A 21,226-nucleotide genomic window follows, 5' to 3' on the forward strand; every position below is an offset into this window, starting at 1 on the left:
AAAGAAGAGTATCAACAATCTAGCCTTGATTTCGTCTTTAATCAGACTCGAGACGTCTGTAGCTAGGTCAGGATATAATAGTGGCGTACACAGTATGTATGTTTGTGCTTTTCATGTAACTTAGTCTTTTCATAGAGTATGTAAAGGGCACTTGGAACGACCAGCATTGTGGCACTCTTGGTGGTTTTGTCTGCAAAAAACCGGAGACTCAGACCGCAACTACACAGAATCCAGCCATAATCACCTTCCTCGATATAGGCCACTGTCCTGCGAAATGGATGAAGTTCGGTAAATATTTTTTCGGCAAATACTAATTTTTTTATCATTTATCTCTATCATCACTTTTGGATTTTGTCGGTAGCATTAAAACAAGCACATTTTGAGCTGCTGTGTTGCATTAAAGAATTTTATGATTTTTATAGCAAACTATTGTGATTAGTTCATGTATTTGGCGTAAACTTGCAGTTATTACAAGTTATTCTATATATATATATATCTCAATGTTTGGCTGTCTGTCGTTAATTAAAAATAATTCTTCTATGCAAAAACTTTTTATTATCTGTGCAACGGTGGGCATTTAGCTAATATTTATATATAAATGTGTATGTATACATGTACGCGCATGGGTGCATATATGTACAGGTATATGCATCTGTTCACATGTATCATTGTGCCTGCATGCATATGCATGTGTGCATGTATGTGCTTACGTTTGTATATGTGTGCATATGCCCATATGTGCATGTAGGTTTGTGTATGTACATGTGTGTGCAGGCATGTGTGTTTGTATATACATGCATAAATACATACGTAAAATCTCTAATTGATCGCCATGGTGCTTTATTTTTTAACTCTGCCTCTATAAAAGTGGTGGGCAAATAGAAGTGGCGTTCGATTAGAGATTTTATGGTATACATGTATGTACATACATGCACAAACATGCAACCTGTCTATTTTATCGCATTTACATAGACCATTAGTATTTTGATTTATGTTTTGATGTATGTGCATATCATGTACTTGCATGTCATATAATTATATTTAGTGCGTAGAAGCCGACATAAATATACCTACTTGCTTAGGTATATATATATTTACACACATACGTAAAATTCATGATAGCCTATATATGTATATATGTGTATACATATGTATATACATATATATACATGTATGTATATATATATGTATATATACATATATATACATATATAGGTATATATATACATATATATGTACACATATATATGTGTATGTATATATATATATGTACGTATATATTTATATGTACATATATATGTATGTATATATATGTACATATATATATGTACGTATATATGTACGTATACATATATACCCACTTCACTCATGAGAGGTTTATATTATTCTTTGATGACTCCCTGCGCATTCTCTAAAGCATATTTGGTGTCATTTAAGACTAATCATAATGATGTAGGAAACAAATGCTATGGACTTTTTACTGAGCATCCGTTAAACTGGACAGAAGCGAGAGATGAATGCAGAAGTAAGGGACCAAGTCTAGGGGCAGACTTAGTGTCGATACACAGCTTAAAAGAGCAAGGTAGGCAAGAAATTGATGTCTAACTTGTCTGCACTGGTCGGCCATCATGGAATAAGCCATCTTGTCCTATATGAGTCGTTGTCCATTTTGGTTAATATTATTACTTGATTTATTCTTACCTAAAAGCAAGTCTTCTGATGTGAGGAGCAACATTCAGTGTCGAGTAGTTGAAAACCCAAACTACACTTTACACTCAACATTTTCACAAAATTAGATTCAAGGCTATTAGTGCAGAATCGAGTTTCTAATGTGGTGAAGTTTATTACCGTAGCCAATTAGGTGAAGGCCAAAAACTGTCATGAATTTTGCAATTGTCAACAAAACTGTTCCGTAGGATTAATCTGGAGTTGTTTTCCCAGTGTTCTTTTCTCTTGGATACCAGCTTTAAACAGTCAAAGGAAACAATTACTAATGGAAATCCTGAAAGAGAAAGCAGACATTATGCCTTCTTAAAAGTTGACTTGCAACAAAATTCACATTACAGTTGTTTGGTACAAAAGATTCACTATGTCTTACTCTGTTGTGGTGTAATTGCCAAATGTGTGCAAAAGGGATTACAAGCTTTTAAAAGCTCAAAAACAATGTGTATCGCTTCGTCGATGATAATTGACCATCGCAGATTGCTCCATCTATATTTTTCTCATTGGACAGATTTTGCGAAATAGTATTTCATCGTTTTTATTGTTTTTTTTTATTGATTATGAGATTGATGCCACGAGTATTTTGGGATATGGATATGGGTTAGTGTTAGTATAACCATTGTTACCGCAGCTAATCAGCAACGCATAAAAACAATTGTTGTGTGAATATCACTGACGCACGGCTATATAGTGTGAACCAGCCTCAACTCTTTGGTCTAGTGTAAGGATGTAAAGTTGCCTTGCTAAGTCAAGCTTAGAGTTTCATGAAAAGAGTAACTTATATAAGTGTCTATTGGATAGCTTTCATAACGAGTATGCTTTGGGACTTGGAGGAGAACATATGGATTGGACTCAGTGACAGGTTTTGGAATGACCATTTCTGGTGGTCTAACAACCTCCGAGTGCAATATACCAACTGGCTATTGGACGAGCCTAATCTTACAGGAACTGTGAGTCTCCAGATATTTACATAGTCGTGTTCTGCTAGATATCCAGATAGCAGTGGCTGCCCGATATTCACATTGTGTGTTCTGCTAGATATCCACATAGAGGTGTGCTGCCAGATATTCACACGAAGGTGTGCTGCCAGATATTCACATTGTGTGTTCTGCTAGATATCCACATAGAGGTGTGCTGCCAGATATTTACATTGTGGTGTTCTGCTAAATATCCACTTGGAGGTGTGCTGCCAGATATTCACATTGTGGTGTTCTGCTAGATATCCACATAGAGGTGTGCTGCCAGATATTTACATAGTGGCGTGTTGCCCGATATTTACATAGTGGCGTGTTGCCAGATATTCACACAAAGGTGTGCTGCCAGATATTCACATTGTGTGTTCTGCTAGATATCCACATAGAGGTGTGCTGCCAGATATTTACATTGTGGTGTTCTGCTAAATATCCACTTGGAGGTGTGCTGCCAGATATTCACATTGTGGTGTTCTGCTAGATATCCACATAGAGGTGTGCTGCCAGATATTTACATAGTGGCGTGTTGCCCGATATTTACATAGTGGTGTGTTGCCAGATATTCACACGAAGGTGTGCTGCCAGATATTCACATTGTGTGTTCTGCTAGATATCCACATAGAGGTGTGCTGCCAGATATTTACATTGTGGTGTTCTGCTAAATATCCACTTGGAGGTGTGCTGCCAGATATTCACATTGTGGTGTTCTGCTAGATATCCACATAGAGGTGTGCTGCCAGATATTTACATAGTGGCGTGTTGCCCGATATTTACATAGTGGTGTGTTGCCAGATATTCACACGAAGGTGTGCTGCCAGATATTCACATTGTGGTGTTCTGCTAAATATCCACTTGGAGGTGTGCTGCCAGATATTTACATTGTGGTGTTCTGCTAGATACCCACATAGAGGTGTGCTGCCAGATATTTACATTGCGGTGTTCTGCTAGATATCCACATAGAGATGTGCTGCAAGATATTCACATGGTTGTGTGCTGCCAGATATTCACACAGTAGTGTGCCACCAGGTGGTAAATCAAACGTAATCGGAATTTCCATCATTGATTGTTACAGTATCCTGTGGAATATTCTTTCCTCACAGTATTTTCTGAAATACAAAGTTCATTTGCTCCTGGAGATGTCACGTGCTAAAGTGTCAAACATGTCTCTAAAAAACCTACAACCAAAGATCTTGCAATTGAACCTTTCTCATGCCTAAGTGTATTGGAATCGATTAATTTTTGATTGAAGACAAGTTCCACCTAGCAGGATCATATTCCTGCAACCAGTTGAACATCTCATTGTTGTATGGTCTACTTTACTACAGTAATAGTTTGCTACAAATTATAGTTTTGCCATGATAATGTCTTGACAGAAAAACTGTGTTGAGATGATGCTACATGAATGGCAGCCTGGCAAATGGCGGGATGAGGTCTGCTCTATTCGACAGAACTACATGTGCTCAATGAATAAGGGTAGGCTGTAAATCACTTCTTGCATGACTGTCAAGCTTTAGATTGTATTATATGATCAAATGAGTTCATATGTGTTTATGACATTTAGAATTGCTATTTGTTTACCATACAGGCTCATAAATAGTCTTAGGTAAAGTCTGTGATTATCTTTCCAATGTAAAAATTTTCCAAACTAGCCATCGTTACATGCTGGGTATACACTATAGCAAACATTAAGTGAACTAAGTTTTCCCACGACCACACGAGCGAAGCGGAAGTGTGGGAGTTTTTATGATAAATGCATGTGCACACAACTTACGAAAATTATTCATCAACAACGAGACGAACCCTCGTCAAGAAATTTCATCAAAAAATTTAAGCATCGGAATGTAAAGTCGTTAATGTATAATAACAATACAAAACACATTTAAACCTATTTAAATATGTTACCAAGTCTTTGTAAACCTTCGATAATATCTTAAAACTTACCCATCTGATCGGATTATACACAAATAGACAGATTAATTTGAACGAAAATTGCCACAAAAATCTTGAAAAGCTCGGTTTAATAAAAGTTAAGACCGAAAATTGAAACGCCAATAAAGCCGTGCGACCGATTGTAGAACTATTTAACAGTGCGTATTTCACGAGAAAATCGTGCTCATTTCATCAGTCTATGGCATTTTTACTTGTAATCGAATTTATTCGAAGGTTTCTGTAATAAACGTAGACCATTTGAGGCGTAGACCGATTTACAGGTACGAAATTGTGGTACACAGTTTATCAGCCTGTGTTTTTTGTCCAATCACCGAAGGTTTCATTATTTGAAACGTTAGCCGAAGTTCTTTACAACTTATGTACAAGCTAGGGCCGAACTACGACGCCCCTTCATGACAAGAAAATTTTTTATTTTGCTACAGTTTTATACGCGTGAATGCTCCTACTCGCTTTCTGTTGAAGATCGCTTATCAAAACCATTCTACATTCAACGCAACCAACTTTCAAACTGTGTATAGTACACAGTAGCTTGCCATTTTACTTCTAATTTTGCATTTCAGAGTTATAATAAACATATTTCTTTATTGTTGTTGAATTACATACATTACAGTAAATAAGGACTACAGCTTTATAACACTTATAACAGCTTTTATTTTGCTGCAGTTTGCAGAAATCTTCGAGACGCATGAACGCTCATAGGTTTTCTATTATTGCTGTGTTACTATATTAACAATATTGGTTATTTTAATAATATCAGTGCATTTTACTTATAATATTGGCCAACATTGCATTTCTCCTATTGCAAGGAAGAGATATAAACGTGTAATATTTTCCTTTCATTGTTGTTGTTTGTCATGACCAAACACTTTTTAAATAAATTTTCTAAAAACCTATATAAATACCACAACTTCTCGATATTGCTACCTATGACGTTTTGAAATGTAAACAAAATTGTGTATTGGTTTTCTATTATTACTATATTAATAAAATTGATTATTCTAAGAATATCAGTGCATTTTACTTCTAATATTGGCCAATATTGCATTTCTCCTATTGCAGGGGGAAAATATAAACATCTTTTCCATTCATTATTGCTTATTGTTGTATATAATAACACCCACACCCAGTACATTACATCTACCATTGCAGTTATCCTATTGCACTGCAGAGCCATTTGATTGCTAATATTGCATTTCTCAACCATCAGTACCCTTTATTTTTTTGCCAATATCTTTGACCATCTCTTTGGTCGTGGGCTGTATGACAGTGGAATTTCTAGTTATAATAATTGTATATTTTTGTGTGATATTTAGTGTTTGATGTGCACATAACTATTAGAAATTGTTAATTGAATCTCTACACTGGCCCAGAATGGCTCAGCTAGAATATCAGTTTACATTCTGAATTTATAACCGCCAGTTTATCCCAATTCTGGAGTAGCTTCACTGTAACATAATCTGCAGTTTACCCTTTCTCTGGTGCAACTTTACTATAATATGCATTTTACCCTTTCTCTGGTGCAACTTTGCTATAATATAATCTGCAGTTTACCTTTTCTCTGGGGCAACTTTGCTATAATATATTCTGCAGTTTACCCTTTCTCTGGTGCAACTTTGCTATAATATAATCTGCAGTTTACCTTTACTCTGGTGCAGCTTTATCATAATATTATCTGCAGTTGAGACTTACTTTTGTGCAACTTTGTATCAGTTCAGAGTTATGCTTTCTGCTCTATGTAGTTTGTATCAACTCATAGAGTTATGCTTTCTGCTCTATGTAGTTTGTATCAACTCATAGAGTTGTGCTTGTTGCTCTATCTAGTTTGTATCAGCTCATAGAGTTATGCTTTTTGCTCTATCTAGTTTGTATCAACTCATAGAGTTATGCTTTCTGCTCTATGTAGTTTGTATCAGCTCATAGAGTTATGCTTATTTCTCTATCTAGTTTGTATCAGCTCATAGAGCTATGCTTGCTGCTCTATCTAGTTTGTATCAGCTCATAGAGTTATGCTTGTTGCTCTATCTAGTTTGTATCAGCTTATAGAGTTATGCTTGTTGCTCTATGTAGTTTGTATGAGATCATAGAGTTAATTTAGGGAATAACTGCCAAGGGTCAAGAGATGAAAGTTTGGAGCAGGTTAGCAGCAACAGATTTTCAGATATGAAATGATTCACTTATGTTGCGTAAGTGATGGTACTATTACTGCAGATCCAAGAATTCTCGTAGCTCCTACAGTCGCACCTAACAAGTTATGCCCACCTAATTACACCTACTATCAGCATGCCTGTTATCGACTCTACTCTGACAAGGTAGGAGATACAACTATTCGATCTTGTCTGTACAAATGATTATTTTATTTGGCATTGGTAGCTTTTAAAGGGATTTGCGTATTCTGGGAGTCTCTAGCTATAGAATTGTATTCGTCACTCTGTTAATCCTGAAACCATCACAAGACAAGCATTAAAATAATAATGCTTATAACTATCTCCTCATATCATTAGGGTAGCCTATTTCATGCAGTTTAAAACAACTTGGGTAAAATTGCTTATTACTGGAGTTGTCAGATTTCAGTACCTCCTATTAAAATTGGACTGAAAAATACTTTAATGTATAATTTTTCTAAAAAGTTCTGTATTTTAATAATTTCTACATTTTATTTTATCATAAACTGTGTCATATTATAGATATTAACCTAAAATGAAATTAAAATAAATGTTTTATTAGTAGCGATGGCAATCAGTCTGGACCTATCATTCATTTCTTATTATTGTTCTTCTCTGTATTTTATAGTAAAATAGGAATTTTTACTACAATAATTTGCCTTGAAACATGTATATATGATATCTCAAATAGCATAGTTTTAGCTATTTCATAATCATAATAATTCAACTATCATTGATTTTCACACTAGCAGTGCTAATTTAAAATTATCTCGGTCTCTATTCCCAAAAATGAAGACAGGATTACACGTTTCATTGACAAAACAGAATGTTTAGAAAATTGCAGAAGAGATCATTGCAAATTGCTCCCTATTGGTTTCGATAACATAGAATGGCTTTACCCTTTTTTAAATGAAGTAATGCCAATAAGGGTATGTGTGAGCCGACAATCGCACAGTCATCACTCTTCAGTGTATTACTACATTTCATGAGTGATTTGCGATGTGAACAAATACCAAGATTGATAGTAAATTATCAAATAAAATAAAGTTTTATGAAGTATACTGTTTACTATGTGCTTGCCTTACGCTAATAAGTTAGTTACTGTGCTTTTGATATATATTTTTATGACTTGTTATTTTTCTGATCCTTAACAATATAGCAAAGCAAACATTAACAGAACTGATTAATTTTATTTTCATCAATATGAATATGACTATTTTATTTTTACTTATTATAATTTTTTGTATTTTTGCATAAAACTTATTAGTATTTTCTAAATATAATATATAATAAGCATTTCATATTTGTTTTTCATATATGTATTATGCTATATTGATTGTTTATTTGATCTTAATTTACAATTTATATTTATTATCTAAATAATTATTGTTATAATATTCATCAATATTATAATGTTAATCCATGTATATACTTCTCAAAGTTGGTCGTGTGTGTATTCGTTCGTCGTTGAGATTGTCCAGCTATAGCTATTAAAATCTTGGAATAAAGAATCCGTATCGCAGAAGACTTGATCTCAGAACCTCGCGTGCGCCACCTTACTAATTTAGCAACACAAGCTTGATAGATTTGCTAGGCAATATATGCCGCTATATGGGAGCAAATACACTACCGCTCTCCGTCACGGCGCAAAGTGATGGCGTAACGTCATGAGAAGCGGTAGCTCTTCTTAGTAAGCTTACTCAAATTATTCATTGGCAATGTGCCAGGCTAATAGCAAGTGGCAGGCAACTCTCATTACCTCTCATCGGTTATAAGCTGATTTTAATACCCAGGCAACGCCGAGCATCCGTTTAATAGTATATAAATATTGGTGCTTGTTTGTCGCTCAGTTATAGAAATAAGTTACAGGAACGAGAAATCCGCTCTGCTCTAGAATTGAATTTGGAACCTTCTGTTCTACAGAGAGGCATGCTACTCATTACACTACACCATCCAATCGGCCATACTATGGAATAAGTGTGCACATCATATTTATTACACCTGCCAGTCTTTAGAGATTTGTTGAGATGGCATACTTCACGCTTCATCTAGCTGCCTGAAGGTCATGATTATGAGAGAGATCATTACACAACATTTTCTCATAACGCTGGCTTAAGTTAAAATAATTGCAATTATCATAGCAAGAATTTAGACTTGCTCAAGTTACTAAAGTTCACTTGGTAAAAAAACTTTGCCAATTAAAAATAAATGTTCTATGCAAAGTTTTTTATTATTTGTGCAACACCAGGCATCCAGTTAATTATTAATAATTAATATAAATATCACAATACTACATTAAAATGTCACTTTCTAGGAGCAAATTATTACTGCTGCAACTAAATTATTTATTGTTCGTATTCTATAAAATATAGACAGGCCTATTAATAGTGTTTCAAATGTTAGTTATCAACAATTTAACTGGCCACAAAAAGTTATTAAAATTTAGTCAGTGAAATGGATAAGGAAATAAATTTTAAATATCATTGAATAATTTTAGATAGATTTATTGACTGCAGCATATGTTAATGATTGCAATTTTATTTGAATTAAATCTCTTAATTTAATAATGTGTATTTTGTTAATTACTATACATCAACTCAAAAATAATTTCTTTACCTACATGTAGATCGGTTTAGGAACAAACTACTATAATGCGCTACGGTGCAACTAACCTATGCCATTTTAAATAGGCCTGTAAAAACATGCCATCTAAATTGAACGAATGTAAAACTTACCAAACCTCTCGCAAAGAGCAGCAAGTGAAAGCTGAATACAACAGGCAGTGTTGTCGTAGTTATTATTATAATATGATTGACGAGATAAGGCAAGCTAGAAGTAATAAAGGGTGAAGTATACAAAGCACCAAAAGAGTACTATATTCCTGCAAGTCAGGAAATATAGGGTTTCATGTCATGCTATGCTACTAAGGTCATTAATGTCTTATGACTATCATGTTGTACTTTTGTCGCATGCATTTGCATCCCGAGAAGACGCCACAAAATTGTCAATGTATCATGGACCTATAAGCCGATTAAAAAAAATTTTTAAGTTTTTTGTAGCTAAGATGTTATATTTTGATATAGTACAATTTGAGAAAGCTTGAAAAACATTGAAAATTCACTAGATTTTATACAAAACTATCGAAATAAAAATTCTTGCCTACTTGTATTTCAGTAAAACCTGTAGTATTAAGTCGATCATTAATCCTAGTTATACTTCTATCACTACACATCTGAGAGTTGATTAGTTCTCTGATGTAGTTTTGACTTCGTCATAATTTTACCAAACATCAGTTTCCAGACAGTCTGTATAAATGCCTCTTTTCATAATCAATTTGTACTGAGTCAACCCTCATTGTTTGTTAAACCGTAGAAGAGCTTTGATGATGCCCATGACCGGTGTGCAGCTGACGGGGCCAACTTGGTGTCTATCAACTCTGCGTACGAGCAGGCCTTTGTAGAGGCTTTGCTGGTCTTTGAAAATAAACCAGTTTGGATTGGACTAGTGGAGCTAGAGCTATCTGAAGTAAGTGTATAGAAACAAGCAGTGAATGTTAATATTCAGTCTTTGCTAAGGTCATGGACAGTTTGCTCTATTGTAGGCCATCATTCTTGTGTTTCTTACAAGTACATGTATTGCCGATTTTGTTCTTTCATTTTCATTTCTGCTACTTAAGTACTTCCAATTAAACAGCTATTATGTTCAGCTTATATTAGCCAGTATACAGACGGTTCCCAACCTACGAACGCGTTACGTTCCAAACGATTGTTCGTAAGGTGAATTTGTTCGTAAGTTGCTTCAGTGCTATATTTTGTATTATAATTTATGTTTAAGGCCTATATAAGTATATTGAAGGTTTATATAGGTATGTTTAAGGCTTGTATAATTAACCTGTATTGGTTTGTACTGAAAAAAAAATTTAATAAAATGGAAATAATAATTTGGTGGACGCCGGGCCATGACGCTGCATTTCTTATTTATTGTATGTCTTGTCCTTTCTATTATATTGTTGTTTTAATCGTTATGCTATCACTTATTGTTGTTGTCTTATTTTTTGTATGTGTTGTCGTTTATTATATCGTTGTTTCACTCGTTATGCTGTTGTTATATCTGATATACCGTCGTAACACTATCACTTATCGTCACTTATATTGTTGTCATACCAATGCGCTAGCGGTCCTATTCATTCACCTTGTTAGCCGGTGTTCTTACCGTTTGCCGTTAGCCGGAACGGTTGATATTATTGTATACATATAAATGAGTGCGCTCATTTATTAGTTGAGCAGAGCAGATAGCCGTATGCTCCTCGGCTGGTGAAATTTCCTTCGCTAATTAAAAGCTGAATGAAACCACAGGCACTCTCTTATCTTTATTTATTAGCAGAGATCTTGCCAAGTAAAGGCCGGCAAATCTCTTTACAATACGTATGTAAAGTTCAAACAAAGTTCAAACAAATAATTCGAAAGTTAATCGAGTTACGAACAACGTACATGCGTTCGTATGTACCGTTGTTCGTAACTCAAATGTTCGTAAGTAGGGAACCGTCTGTACTTTGCATAATTTAATTGTATTCTAGCTCAAGGTACAATATTTATTGCTAACACCAGTTTGGCAACAATGAACACTGCTAACTACAGAATTCTTGATCACTCTTTACCCTTAATTGAAATTGTGTCTGAGTACATCAATCTTCAAATAATTGCTATCATATTATAATAGCATTGTTTTGTTTTAGCTAATAAGTGTCTTATAAGCTAAAATAAAACAATGGTCAATCCAGGCCTACTTGCCATATTATGAGATAGTTGTGTCCATACTTATTACAACTGCCAATCTTTAATGGCGATTGGTTAAAATACGCCCACTTCACGTTCCAGCTAGCACATTTGAACTACTACAAAAACTATGTGCTGAGATTTTCCCAAAGGACTATAAATATATGTATATATATATATATATATATATATATATATATATATATATGTATGTATAATCTAAACTTAATTAAACTTGAAGCAAACACAGAAATATACAAGCACCTTCATTTTAAAGTTAGGATGGTAAATGTTTTATATGTTGTATAAAAATAAGTTTTTATGCAAAACTTTTTCATTATCCATGCAACACTAGGCATTCAGCTGGTCATGCCACAGTTATAATTGGTTTTTAGGTTTAATAGTTTTTCTTTGCTTCACATTTGTATAGGATAAGATATTTTGATTGAGAGTTGTAATCTCTTTGCACTCAGTCAACACCCAGTCTCTTAATATCGTTGGATTATATAGACTGCTTATAACTACAGCTAATTAGTCTAGATGTGGGGTACGATTGAATCCTCTACCTTATGACTGCAAAGAGTCATTTTACTGTTTCAAATTAACCTTAAACTCTGTTTGTATCCCAACTCTTTTTTCTGTTGTATTTTCTTTTGTACTGATAGAAAGACTGATGAACTCTAACCTTTGAAAACTATGGTGTTTAGAAGTGACAACTGACCATGCACCGGCTAAACTATTACCGTCTTTCGGTTTTCATGCTTGTCACTTGTATATATCTATGTGTTAGCAACCAACAGTCTATCAACAGTCTCTTCTAAACAAAGTTCTTTAGAAATGTTGGATATCATGTTTCAGAATGACGGGTCATTAGCTGATGAATTTTACTGGCAAGATGACTGGCATGTGACATACACCAAGTGGGCCAAAGGAATGCCGACTCCTACTAGTGGTGACGGTATGAGATGTGTATCTATCAACCCTCTGACCGGTACATGGAGTGTGACAGAATGCTACTTCACTCAGTCCTTTATATGCAAGAAGGCTAAGTGTAAGATGTTCTTTCATTCTGAGCTCTATACAAGCCATAGAAACATACATGGGGTTCGTTATCAACACTAATTGGAAGTCCTGCGCACAGTGAGAGATTATTATGTGTAATCAGTATGCGCACAATTATTCTAGACTATGGCAAGGTGGCTGCATGGCACAGTGGTAGCATGCTTGCCTTTGAATCCAACTAATCAGGTTTGATTCCTGTGCTGTTCAATTGTTTTTCTTATCGCCTTTAGCATGACTTCAGACAGACTCGGCTTCTATTATAAATGTAGCAAATCTTAAGTTGTCCAAGGAATTGTCCGCTTCCGTAGAACATTTTTATTCATTATACGCCATCCCAGCTGACACTTGGGTAGCTTATCAATGTACTTCCAATGCTTTATCTTCTATGTATTCCTTGAAAAGTAAGTTTTTTGAGGCTGCTACTAAGTCGTGGTGCCTTTCTACTGCTGGAACTCTCATCGTTCACTCTATTCACTGGTGTTTTGTTTTAATTTATGGTAGTTCATGGAATGTAGCTGATAGCTACACTAAATAATTAAGACTAGGCCATTGTAGCATCTATACAAGCAATCGTTTTTACATTATCACCAAAACTCAGTTAAATATATATAAGTATACCACTATTATGCAATTATTCATAGCAAAAATGGCTGTGTATCAAACATTTTTAGCGTAGCAGAGTACCAGTTTGCAACGTGTTTTTGCCATGTAGATTGTCTAACCCTACAAACAACAGTGGATCACCACAATACCATAGGTTTGTCAGTGTAGAGAGTTTATGAAAATTATGAAAGCTATTTAGTCATATGAGATAGCTTTCTCAGTTTGATGACATCCTGTATCCATACTTGTATACAGTTTTAATTTGGGTTTGCAATTAGGTAGCCAGGAATAGCTCTAACTACGTAGCTCTTTTTAATCTCGCTGTACGTTCAATGCTTTACTTACTTTGATAGAGGTATTGATCATGACACCTGACATCAATGTGACTTATCATAATTTGAGAGGGTCAGGAGTGGATCTATACATTTGAGAAAATATTTGTCATGCTTTTGCGTAACGTCTCTCACCTTAATTATATGCAAACAGAAACGGACACCGTCACACCCGTAGAAACTTATCAAATGATCTTGCGTTTATGCACCAGGATATTTATTACTTCTTCTGATGTATTCATTTATATTGTCCACTTGCAGATCTTCCACCCACATTTCCACCTGTCACGTACAACTGCTCTGATGAACAGATCCGATATGAAGACAAATGTTTCCAGCTCGTGGACGAGAAGCAGAAATCATGGTCTGATGCCCACCTCTCCTGCCTGCAGGTATACTTTGAAACTTCTGTTAGTGGATGTTATTGCATAGCCAACAGCTGGTCAAATAGTACAAATGGTGTGGCAAATTGCAGTTCTAAATTAAGTTTTATTTTTTTTCCACGTAATATTCTTGTGGGTGTCCAGGACGTTGTTCTTCAAAGCCTGGCACTGAAAATCTATGAATTTTAGTAAAATGCTTATAGAATGAACTTTTACATAAAATTCAATTTTTAAGAAATTTGCTTGAATCATTCTCCCCACTTGTAAATGAGCCATACTACAGCTAACAAAATCTTATTGCTATTGCTTGGTAAGAGGACCACAAACAAGGATAGCTGAAAACTTTATCCTATTGCCAATACACTGTAAACTATTCCGATGCTTTTCAAAATCTTTTTCCGATGAGAAAGAACATACTATTCACCAAGAAAACAAATCTGATTACTCTAAATTTTTGATGCTTTTCATAATGCCTTTAACCCTTTGTACGCCACACTCAACTTTCATCAAAATTTGGATTGGTCTTTCCAGTACCATGGGTGACTATAGACAAGCAAATTATATTCGGACTAGGAAGGCATACCCTGACTAATAAGGTGTACTCCGACTAATAAGGTGTACTCTGACTAATAATGTGTACTCTGACTAATAAGGTGTACTCTGACTAACAAGGTGTACTCTGACTTATAAAGTGTACTCTGACTAATAAGGTATACTCTGACTAATAAGGTGTACTCTGACTAATAAGGTGTACTCTGACTAATAAGGTATACTCTGACTAACCAGGTGTACTCTGACTAATAAGGTGTACTCTGACTAATAAGGTATACTTTGTCTAATAAGGTGTACTCTGACTAATAAGGTATACTTTGTCTAATAAGGTATACTCTGACTAATAAGGTGTACTCTGACTAATAAGGTGTACTCTGACTAATAAGGTGTACTCTGACTAATAAGGTATACTCTGACTAATAAGGTATTCTCTGACTAATAAGGTATACTTTGTCTAATAAGGTGTACTCTGACTAATAAGGTTTACTCTGACTAATAAAGTGTACTCTGACTAATAAGGTGTACTTTGACTAATAAGGTATACTCTGACTAATAAGGTGTACTCTGACTAATAAGGTGTACTCTGACTAATAAGGTATACTCTGACTAATAACGTATACTTTGTCTAATAAGGTGTACTCTGACTAATAAGGTGTACTCTGACTAATAAGGTGTACTTTGACTAATAAGGTGTACTCTGACTAATAAGGTATACTCTGACTAATAAGGTGTACTTTGACTAATAAGGTATACTCTGACTAATAAGGTATACTCTGACTAATACAGTGTACTCTGACTAATAAGGTGTACTCTGACTAATAAGGTATACTCTGACTAATAAGGTGTACTTTGACTAATAAGGTATACTCTGACTAATAAGGTATACTCTGACTAATACAGTGTACTCTGACTAATAAGGTGTACTCTGACTTATAAGGTTTACTCTGACTAATAAAGTGTACTCTGACTAATAAGGCATACCCTGACTAATAAGGTATACTCTGACTAATAAAGTGTACTCTGACTAATAAGGTATACTCTGACTAATACGGTTTACTCTGACTAATAAGGTGTACTCCGACTAATAAGGCATACTCTGACTAATAAGGTATTCTCTGACTAATAAGGTATACTTTGTCTAATAAGGTGTACTCTGACTAATAAGGTGTACTCTGACTAATAAGGTATACTCTGACTAATAAGGTATTCTCTGACTAATAAGGTATACTTTGTCTAATAAGGTGTACTCTGACTAATAAGGTATACTCTGACTAATAACGTATACTCCGTTAAAGTTTATATCTTACATTTAATCTCCAAACCAACTAGTTGCCTTCAACTGCTAAAATTGTTGCTTTGCAGAGAGGAATGATGTTAGCTAGTTTTCACAGCTATGATGAAGGAGCAGCAATCATGCGGGTATTGTACAACTATGGAAAGGCTGGCAACATCTGGCTTGGACTTATCAGAAACATCAAAGGTCTGCTCTGTTGTCTCACTCTTTCTTTTACTATTCTGTCTGCTGATTGGTTGAGTATAGCCATTCAAGGCTGGCTGCGAGTAGTTACCTAACTAGCTTTTCTTTCTCCAATAATTGTTTGCTTTGCCACCTAGAGGTTTGTTCACTATTCAGCCATGTATGATGAGTGATCTATATATAAAATGCTTTACAGCAGAAGATTGCTGAGCACAGAAAATTTACCTATTAGAATAACCTACCCTAGTTAGTCTCTAGATAAAAATAGCTACACTTTGCATGCCTTGTAATTGACATTTGACACTCTCTGGCAGGTGGTTACTACTGGATCGACCAAACTCCAGTAGACTACACATACTGGTCTCGGGATGAACCTGACAATAAGTTTGATGATGAATCATGTGTTGAAATGGTGTGGGGTGACAACGGCCGATGGAATGATGTCAACTGCGAAAATTTAATCAATTATCTTTGTGAAAAGCCAGCAGGTTTGTCACAGCTATTTCACGGAACTACTCTGAGCTTTGAGATATAGTAATTTGGTTGAGCTGAAGTACCACGAGAAGGAGGGATTGTCAAGTGTGATATGTTACACTTGATTGCTAAGTTGCTGATAGTTCCCGTTACGCTGCCGTATGGCTGTGCTTGTCAGCATAGCTATTCATCATGGTGACAAAATTGATGTGTCTTGGTTCTGCATAATATTTGCAAAATATAAATTATTTTACTTCAGCTCGAGTCTCCGACTTTATAGATATCAAAAAGCTTTACACATCTGTCATTTTTTTATTTTTGATATTTTTTTTCAGATATATTTTCTTTTTCAAAAATCCAAATTTTTTGCATATGAAGTGTAAACTTTCTATTTTTCAGTTTGTAATATTGTGATTGTTATTATCTGCTCGTCTGCTCTAGAGGTCATTGTTACAACACCCGGAACCACAACTACAACACCCGTAACCACCACTACAACACCCGGAACCACAACTACAACACCCGGAACCACAACTACAACACCCGGAACCACAACTACAACACCCGAAACCACCACTACAACACCCGGAACCACAACTACAACACCCGGAACCACAACTACAACACCCGGAACCACAACTAAACCAACAGATAGAGTCCCAGCTATTTCAATAAAGCCGGCATCTCCGATCACAACTAGCAGACGATCTAGTCAGGCAGATAGACAAACACCCCAGGCAAGGAGACAGGCTGCACCAGCCAATGATGGGCCACTTATAGCAGGAGTTACGATCCCTATCGTCCTCATCCTTCTTGGACTTGTTGCATTTATCATTTTACGCTGGCGGCGTTCTCACAAGGTGAGTGAATGAACAATCAAAGAAACATGCAAAAATTTTTAGGGAAGTCATTAAATGATACTCACAAATTACTTCATGCAGATCAACTGAAAGTATTTATATATAGAGAACTAGCATAGCCTTTAAGAGCTACTCAATGCCATAAATTTCGACTTATCCAACCAAGGTTTCCAATAAGTGGCCATGTTTACCAAAACTAAATGCAGGAATTTAAAGTCATTTCAATTATATATTCTGTTCTGTCATACTATTCTATTTTGATATTTTTAGAATTTATTTACTTAGGTACATAAATTACAAATACATAAATTAAAAGTAGGTTTCTAGGTACATACCTATGATTTATTTACCTAGGAATGTAAATCATAAATACATAAATTAAAAGTATGTAATTAGGTACATACTTGCAATTTATGGAATTTATGTAATTTATCCCACGACCACACGAGTAGAGCGGAAGTGTGGGAGTTTTATGATAAATGCGTGTGCACACAACTTACGAAAATTATTCATCAACAATGAGACGAACCCTCGTCAAGAAATTTCATCAAAAAATTTAAGCATCGGAATTTAAAGTCGTTAAAGTATAATAACGATACAAAACACATTTAAAACTATTTAAATATGTTACCAAGTCTTTGTAAACCTACGATAATATCTTAAAACTTACCCATCTGATCGGATTATACACAAATAGACAGATTAATTTGAACGAAAATTGCCACAAAAAGCTTGAAAAGCTCGGTTTAATAAAAGTTAAGACCGAAAATTGAAACGCCAATAAAGCCGTGCGACCGATTGTAGAACTATTTAGCAGTGCGCATTTCACGAGAAAACCGTGCTCATTTCATCAGTCTATGGCATTTTTAACTTGTAATCGAATTTATTCGAAGGTTTCTGTAATAAACGTAGACCGTTTGAGGCGTAGACCGATTTACAGGTACGAAATTGTGGTACACAGTTTATCAGCCTGTGTTTTTTGTCCAATCACCGAAGGTTTCATTATTTGAAACGTTAGCCGAAATTCTTTACAACTTATGTACAAGCTAGGGCCGAACTACAACGCCCCTTCATGACGAGAACATTTTTTATTTTGCTACAGTTTTATACGCGTGAATATTCTTACTCGCTTTCTGTTAAAGATCGCTTATCAAAACCATTCTACATTCAACGCAACCAACTTTCAAACTGTGTATAGTACACAGTAGCTTGCCATTTTATTTCTAATTTTGCATTTCAGAGTTATAATAAACATATTTCTTTATTGTTGTTGAATTAAATACATTACAGTAAATTAGGCCTACAGCTTTATAACACTTTTATAACAGCTTTTATTTTGCTGCAGTTTGCAGAAATCTTCGAGACGCGTGAACGCTCATAGGTTTTCTATTATTGCTGTATTACTATATTAACAATATTGGTTATTTTAATAATATCAGTGCAATTTACTTATAATATTGGCCAACATTGCATTTCTCCTATTGCAAGGGAGAGATATAAACGTGTAATATTTTCCTTTCATTGTCATTGTGTGTCATGACCAAACACTTTTTAAATAAATTTTCTAAAAACCTATATAAATACCACAACTTCTCGATATTGCTACCTATGACGTTTTGAAATGTAAACAAAATTGTGTATTGTTTGTCTATTATTACTATATTAATAAAATTGATTATTCTAAGAATATCAGTGCATTTTACTTCTAATATTGGCCACTATTGCATTTCTCCTATTGCAGGGGGAAAATATAAACATCTTTTCCATTCATTATTGCTTATTGTTGTATATAATAACACCCACACCCAGTACATTACAGCTACCATTGCAGTTATCCTATTGCACTGCAGAGCCATTTGATTGCTATTATTGCATTTCTCAACCATCAGTACCCTTTATTTTTTTGCCAATATCTCTGGCCATCTCTTTGGTCGTGGGCTGTATGACAGTGGAATTTCTAGTAATATAATTTATATATTTATATATTTATAAGTATAAATATAAGTATGTACTTAGGTAAATACTTATATATATACTTAAGTACATGTATATATTTAAGTAAAAGTATAACTATACAATCATAAACATTTTATGATTTATGATAATTAAATAATGTTTATTATTTATTTACGGTAATAAATATTATTTATTACCGTATTTATTATATATATATATATATATATTTATTTTTTTATAAAAATATTTTATTTTATCTACTGAGTCAATAGGTGGTGAGGAAGTAAAGGGAGTATTAGTCATCCAATCACATGCGAGATTTTATTCTTTTTGACAAACAAGATGAAGCATCACCTCTCTCCTATTCAATGTGACTGACTTCTGCTGCCACATTGCCACATCTTTAAATGTGTTTGTCTCTTTACTAGTGAATTTGTTTAAAGTGTCAATCATACCATAAAATATGAACTTATGGCAAGAATTTACATTTTGTATTTGTTTGCCGATTGAAATGGATTATTTCTAGATTATTTATCTTTTGCACTTTTGTTGCTGTCAGCAATAGATCAGCTGCGTGTTTGACATATTTTGACTTACTTTGCGAAAATATGTCACTGACTCAGTTTTATTCAGTTGCTGCCACTATTTTTCAACGCTGTCAAAATCGTGACTGAGCTTTAATTGGTGACAAATTATCTGTTATAGTTCTCTATATGGCAAATAAAGTTTTTTCGTTATCATTTTAATAAAGGAATAAAAAATACATGCTTAATATTATAGCCATTAACTTTGTTGCTAGGCAACCTTCAACACTGAAGCCAGGTTTCAACTGAATGAAAATGGTGGTTCACTAAGATTTGCCAATAAACTATATGATGAGGAGTCATCTGCACAAACATCCACAGACTTACGGGCTGCTGCAGGATCTGACAGTCATGTGCCATAGATCATAGATGTATTGCCAACAGAGTTAATTTTATAATTTAAGAACTATATTTATGGCTTTTTATAAATAATTGTACCCATAGACATCTAAATAAACTTCTCATACAAATATAATCATACGCATAAAATTTCCAATTATCCATAGACATGTATCCATGACAAGCTTCTCATTGAAATGCTTCTGGTGATTCTTCAGCTTTTTGGAAAGTCTTCAACAATTTTTGACGAGATCTGTTATAAAATTGCCAAATAGCTCTTCTGGCATGCCTCAAACATTGAATTTAGACACAAATTCTTGGCAATGTTATTTGTCTTTCTATCTAACTCGATTTGTTGCTGTATAGTTTCTACTGAGTGACAGCAATGCTTACGGGTTGCTCCTCGTAATGATGGTTCATCTGCTCGCCGTCAGTATCTGCCAGTATTTTGGGGCTGTGAGCCGTTAGTGCTTGATTTATTCCATGCGCAAGAACCATCGCTTTAAGCCAGCAAGGTATGTCACCAAACTGATATGTGACAAGCCCACTTTCAAAAAATATTCTTGCGACAATCCTACCATTTGTCACGCTGATTACCTGAAATTCTTTTTGCTCTGCGGATCTCTGACCATTAGCATGCCTAAAGTAATATAGTGGATAGAGTGAATTCTGCTCACCTTTAAGGTAAACAGATTGTTTTATAAGAACAGCCAATGAGTTTCCTGCATATAGATAAACGTCCATTTGATTGGTTTCCCAACGACCACCATTGATACGAAATAGGGTACTTCTGGATGATCGATCGACGACGACTAGATCATCCGATGAGCTCAGCTTTTCACACACCATGATAGAGTGGCGAGAAGCTAGTAGGAATAGCTGTTTGCTCGCTATTCCTTGCTTACTGCAGGGCCTCATTTCAATTACTCTTGTCTCACGCAACAGTCTTAGCTCATGGTAGAGTTGGTCACACGAAGGGGCCATCTGGGTGTTTACAAGACACTTCTGCATCAGTCCGTGTAAT

At 34.9% G+C, this 21,226-nt stretch overlaps 1 protein-coding gene across 1 annotated transcript in view; it reads left to right on the forward strand.

The window, feature by feature from the left end:
* LOC137388013 (macrophage mannose receptor 1-like) overlaps positions 1-20,320 on the forward strand; it is a 30,312-nt gene extending 9,992 nt beyond the window's left edge. Inside the window, exons 6-15 of the mRNA XM_068074533.1 lie at positions 136-288; positions 1,457-1,582; positions 2,524-2,672; positions 10,178-10,330; positions 12,439-12,631; positions 13,839-13,969; positions 15,875-15,992; positions 16,304-16,477; positions 16,905-17,323; positions 20,079-20,320. Of these exons, the coding sequence (XP_067930634.1) occupies positions 136-288; positions 1,457-1,582; positions 2,524-2,672; positions 10,178-10,330; positions 12,439-12,631; positions 13,839-13,969; positions 15,875-15,992; positions 16,304-16,477; positions 16,905-17,323; positions 20,079-20,225 (1,763 nt within the window). The 3' untranslated portion in view covers positions 20,226-20,320. The remainder of the gene's footprint in view (positions 1-135; positions 289-1,456; positions 1,583-2,523; positions 2,673-10,177; positions 10,331-12,438; positions 12,632-13,838; positions 13,970-15,874; positions 15,993-16,303; positions 16,478-16,904; positions 17,324-20,078) is intronic.
* The last annotated feature ends 906 nt before the right edge of the window (positions 20,321-21,226 follow it).

Source organism: Watersipora subatra, chromosome 2 (genome assembly GCF_963576615.1).
Source record: "Watersipora subatra chromosome 2, tzWatSuba1.1, whole genome shotgun sequence".
In the NCBI taxonomy this organism is placed as follows: domain Eukaryota; kingdom Metazoa; phylum Bryozoa; class Gymnolaemata; order Cheilostomatida; family Watersiporidae; genus Watersipora; species Watersipora subatra.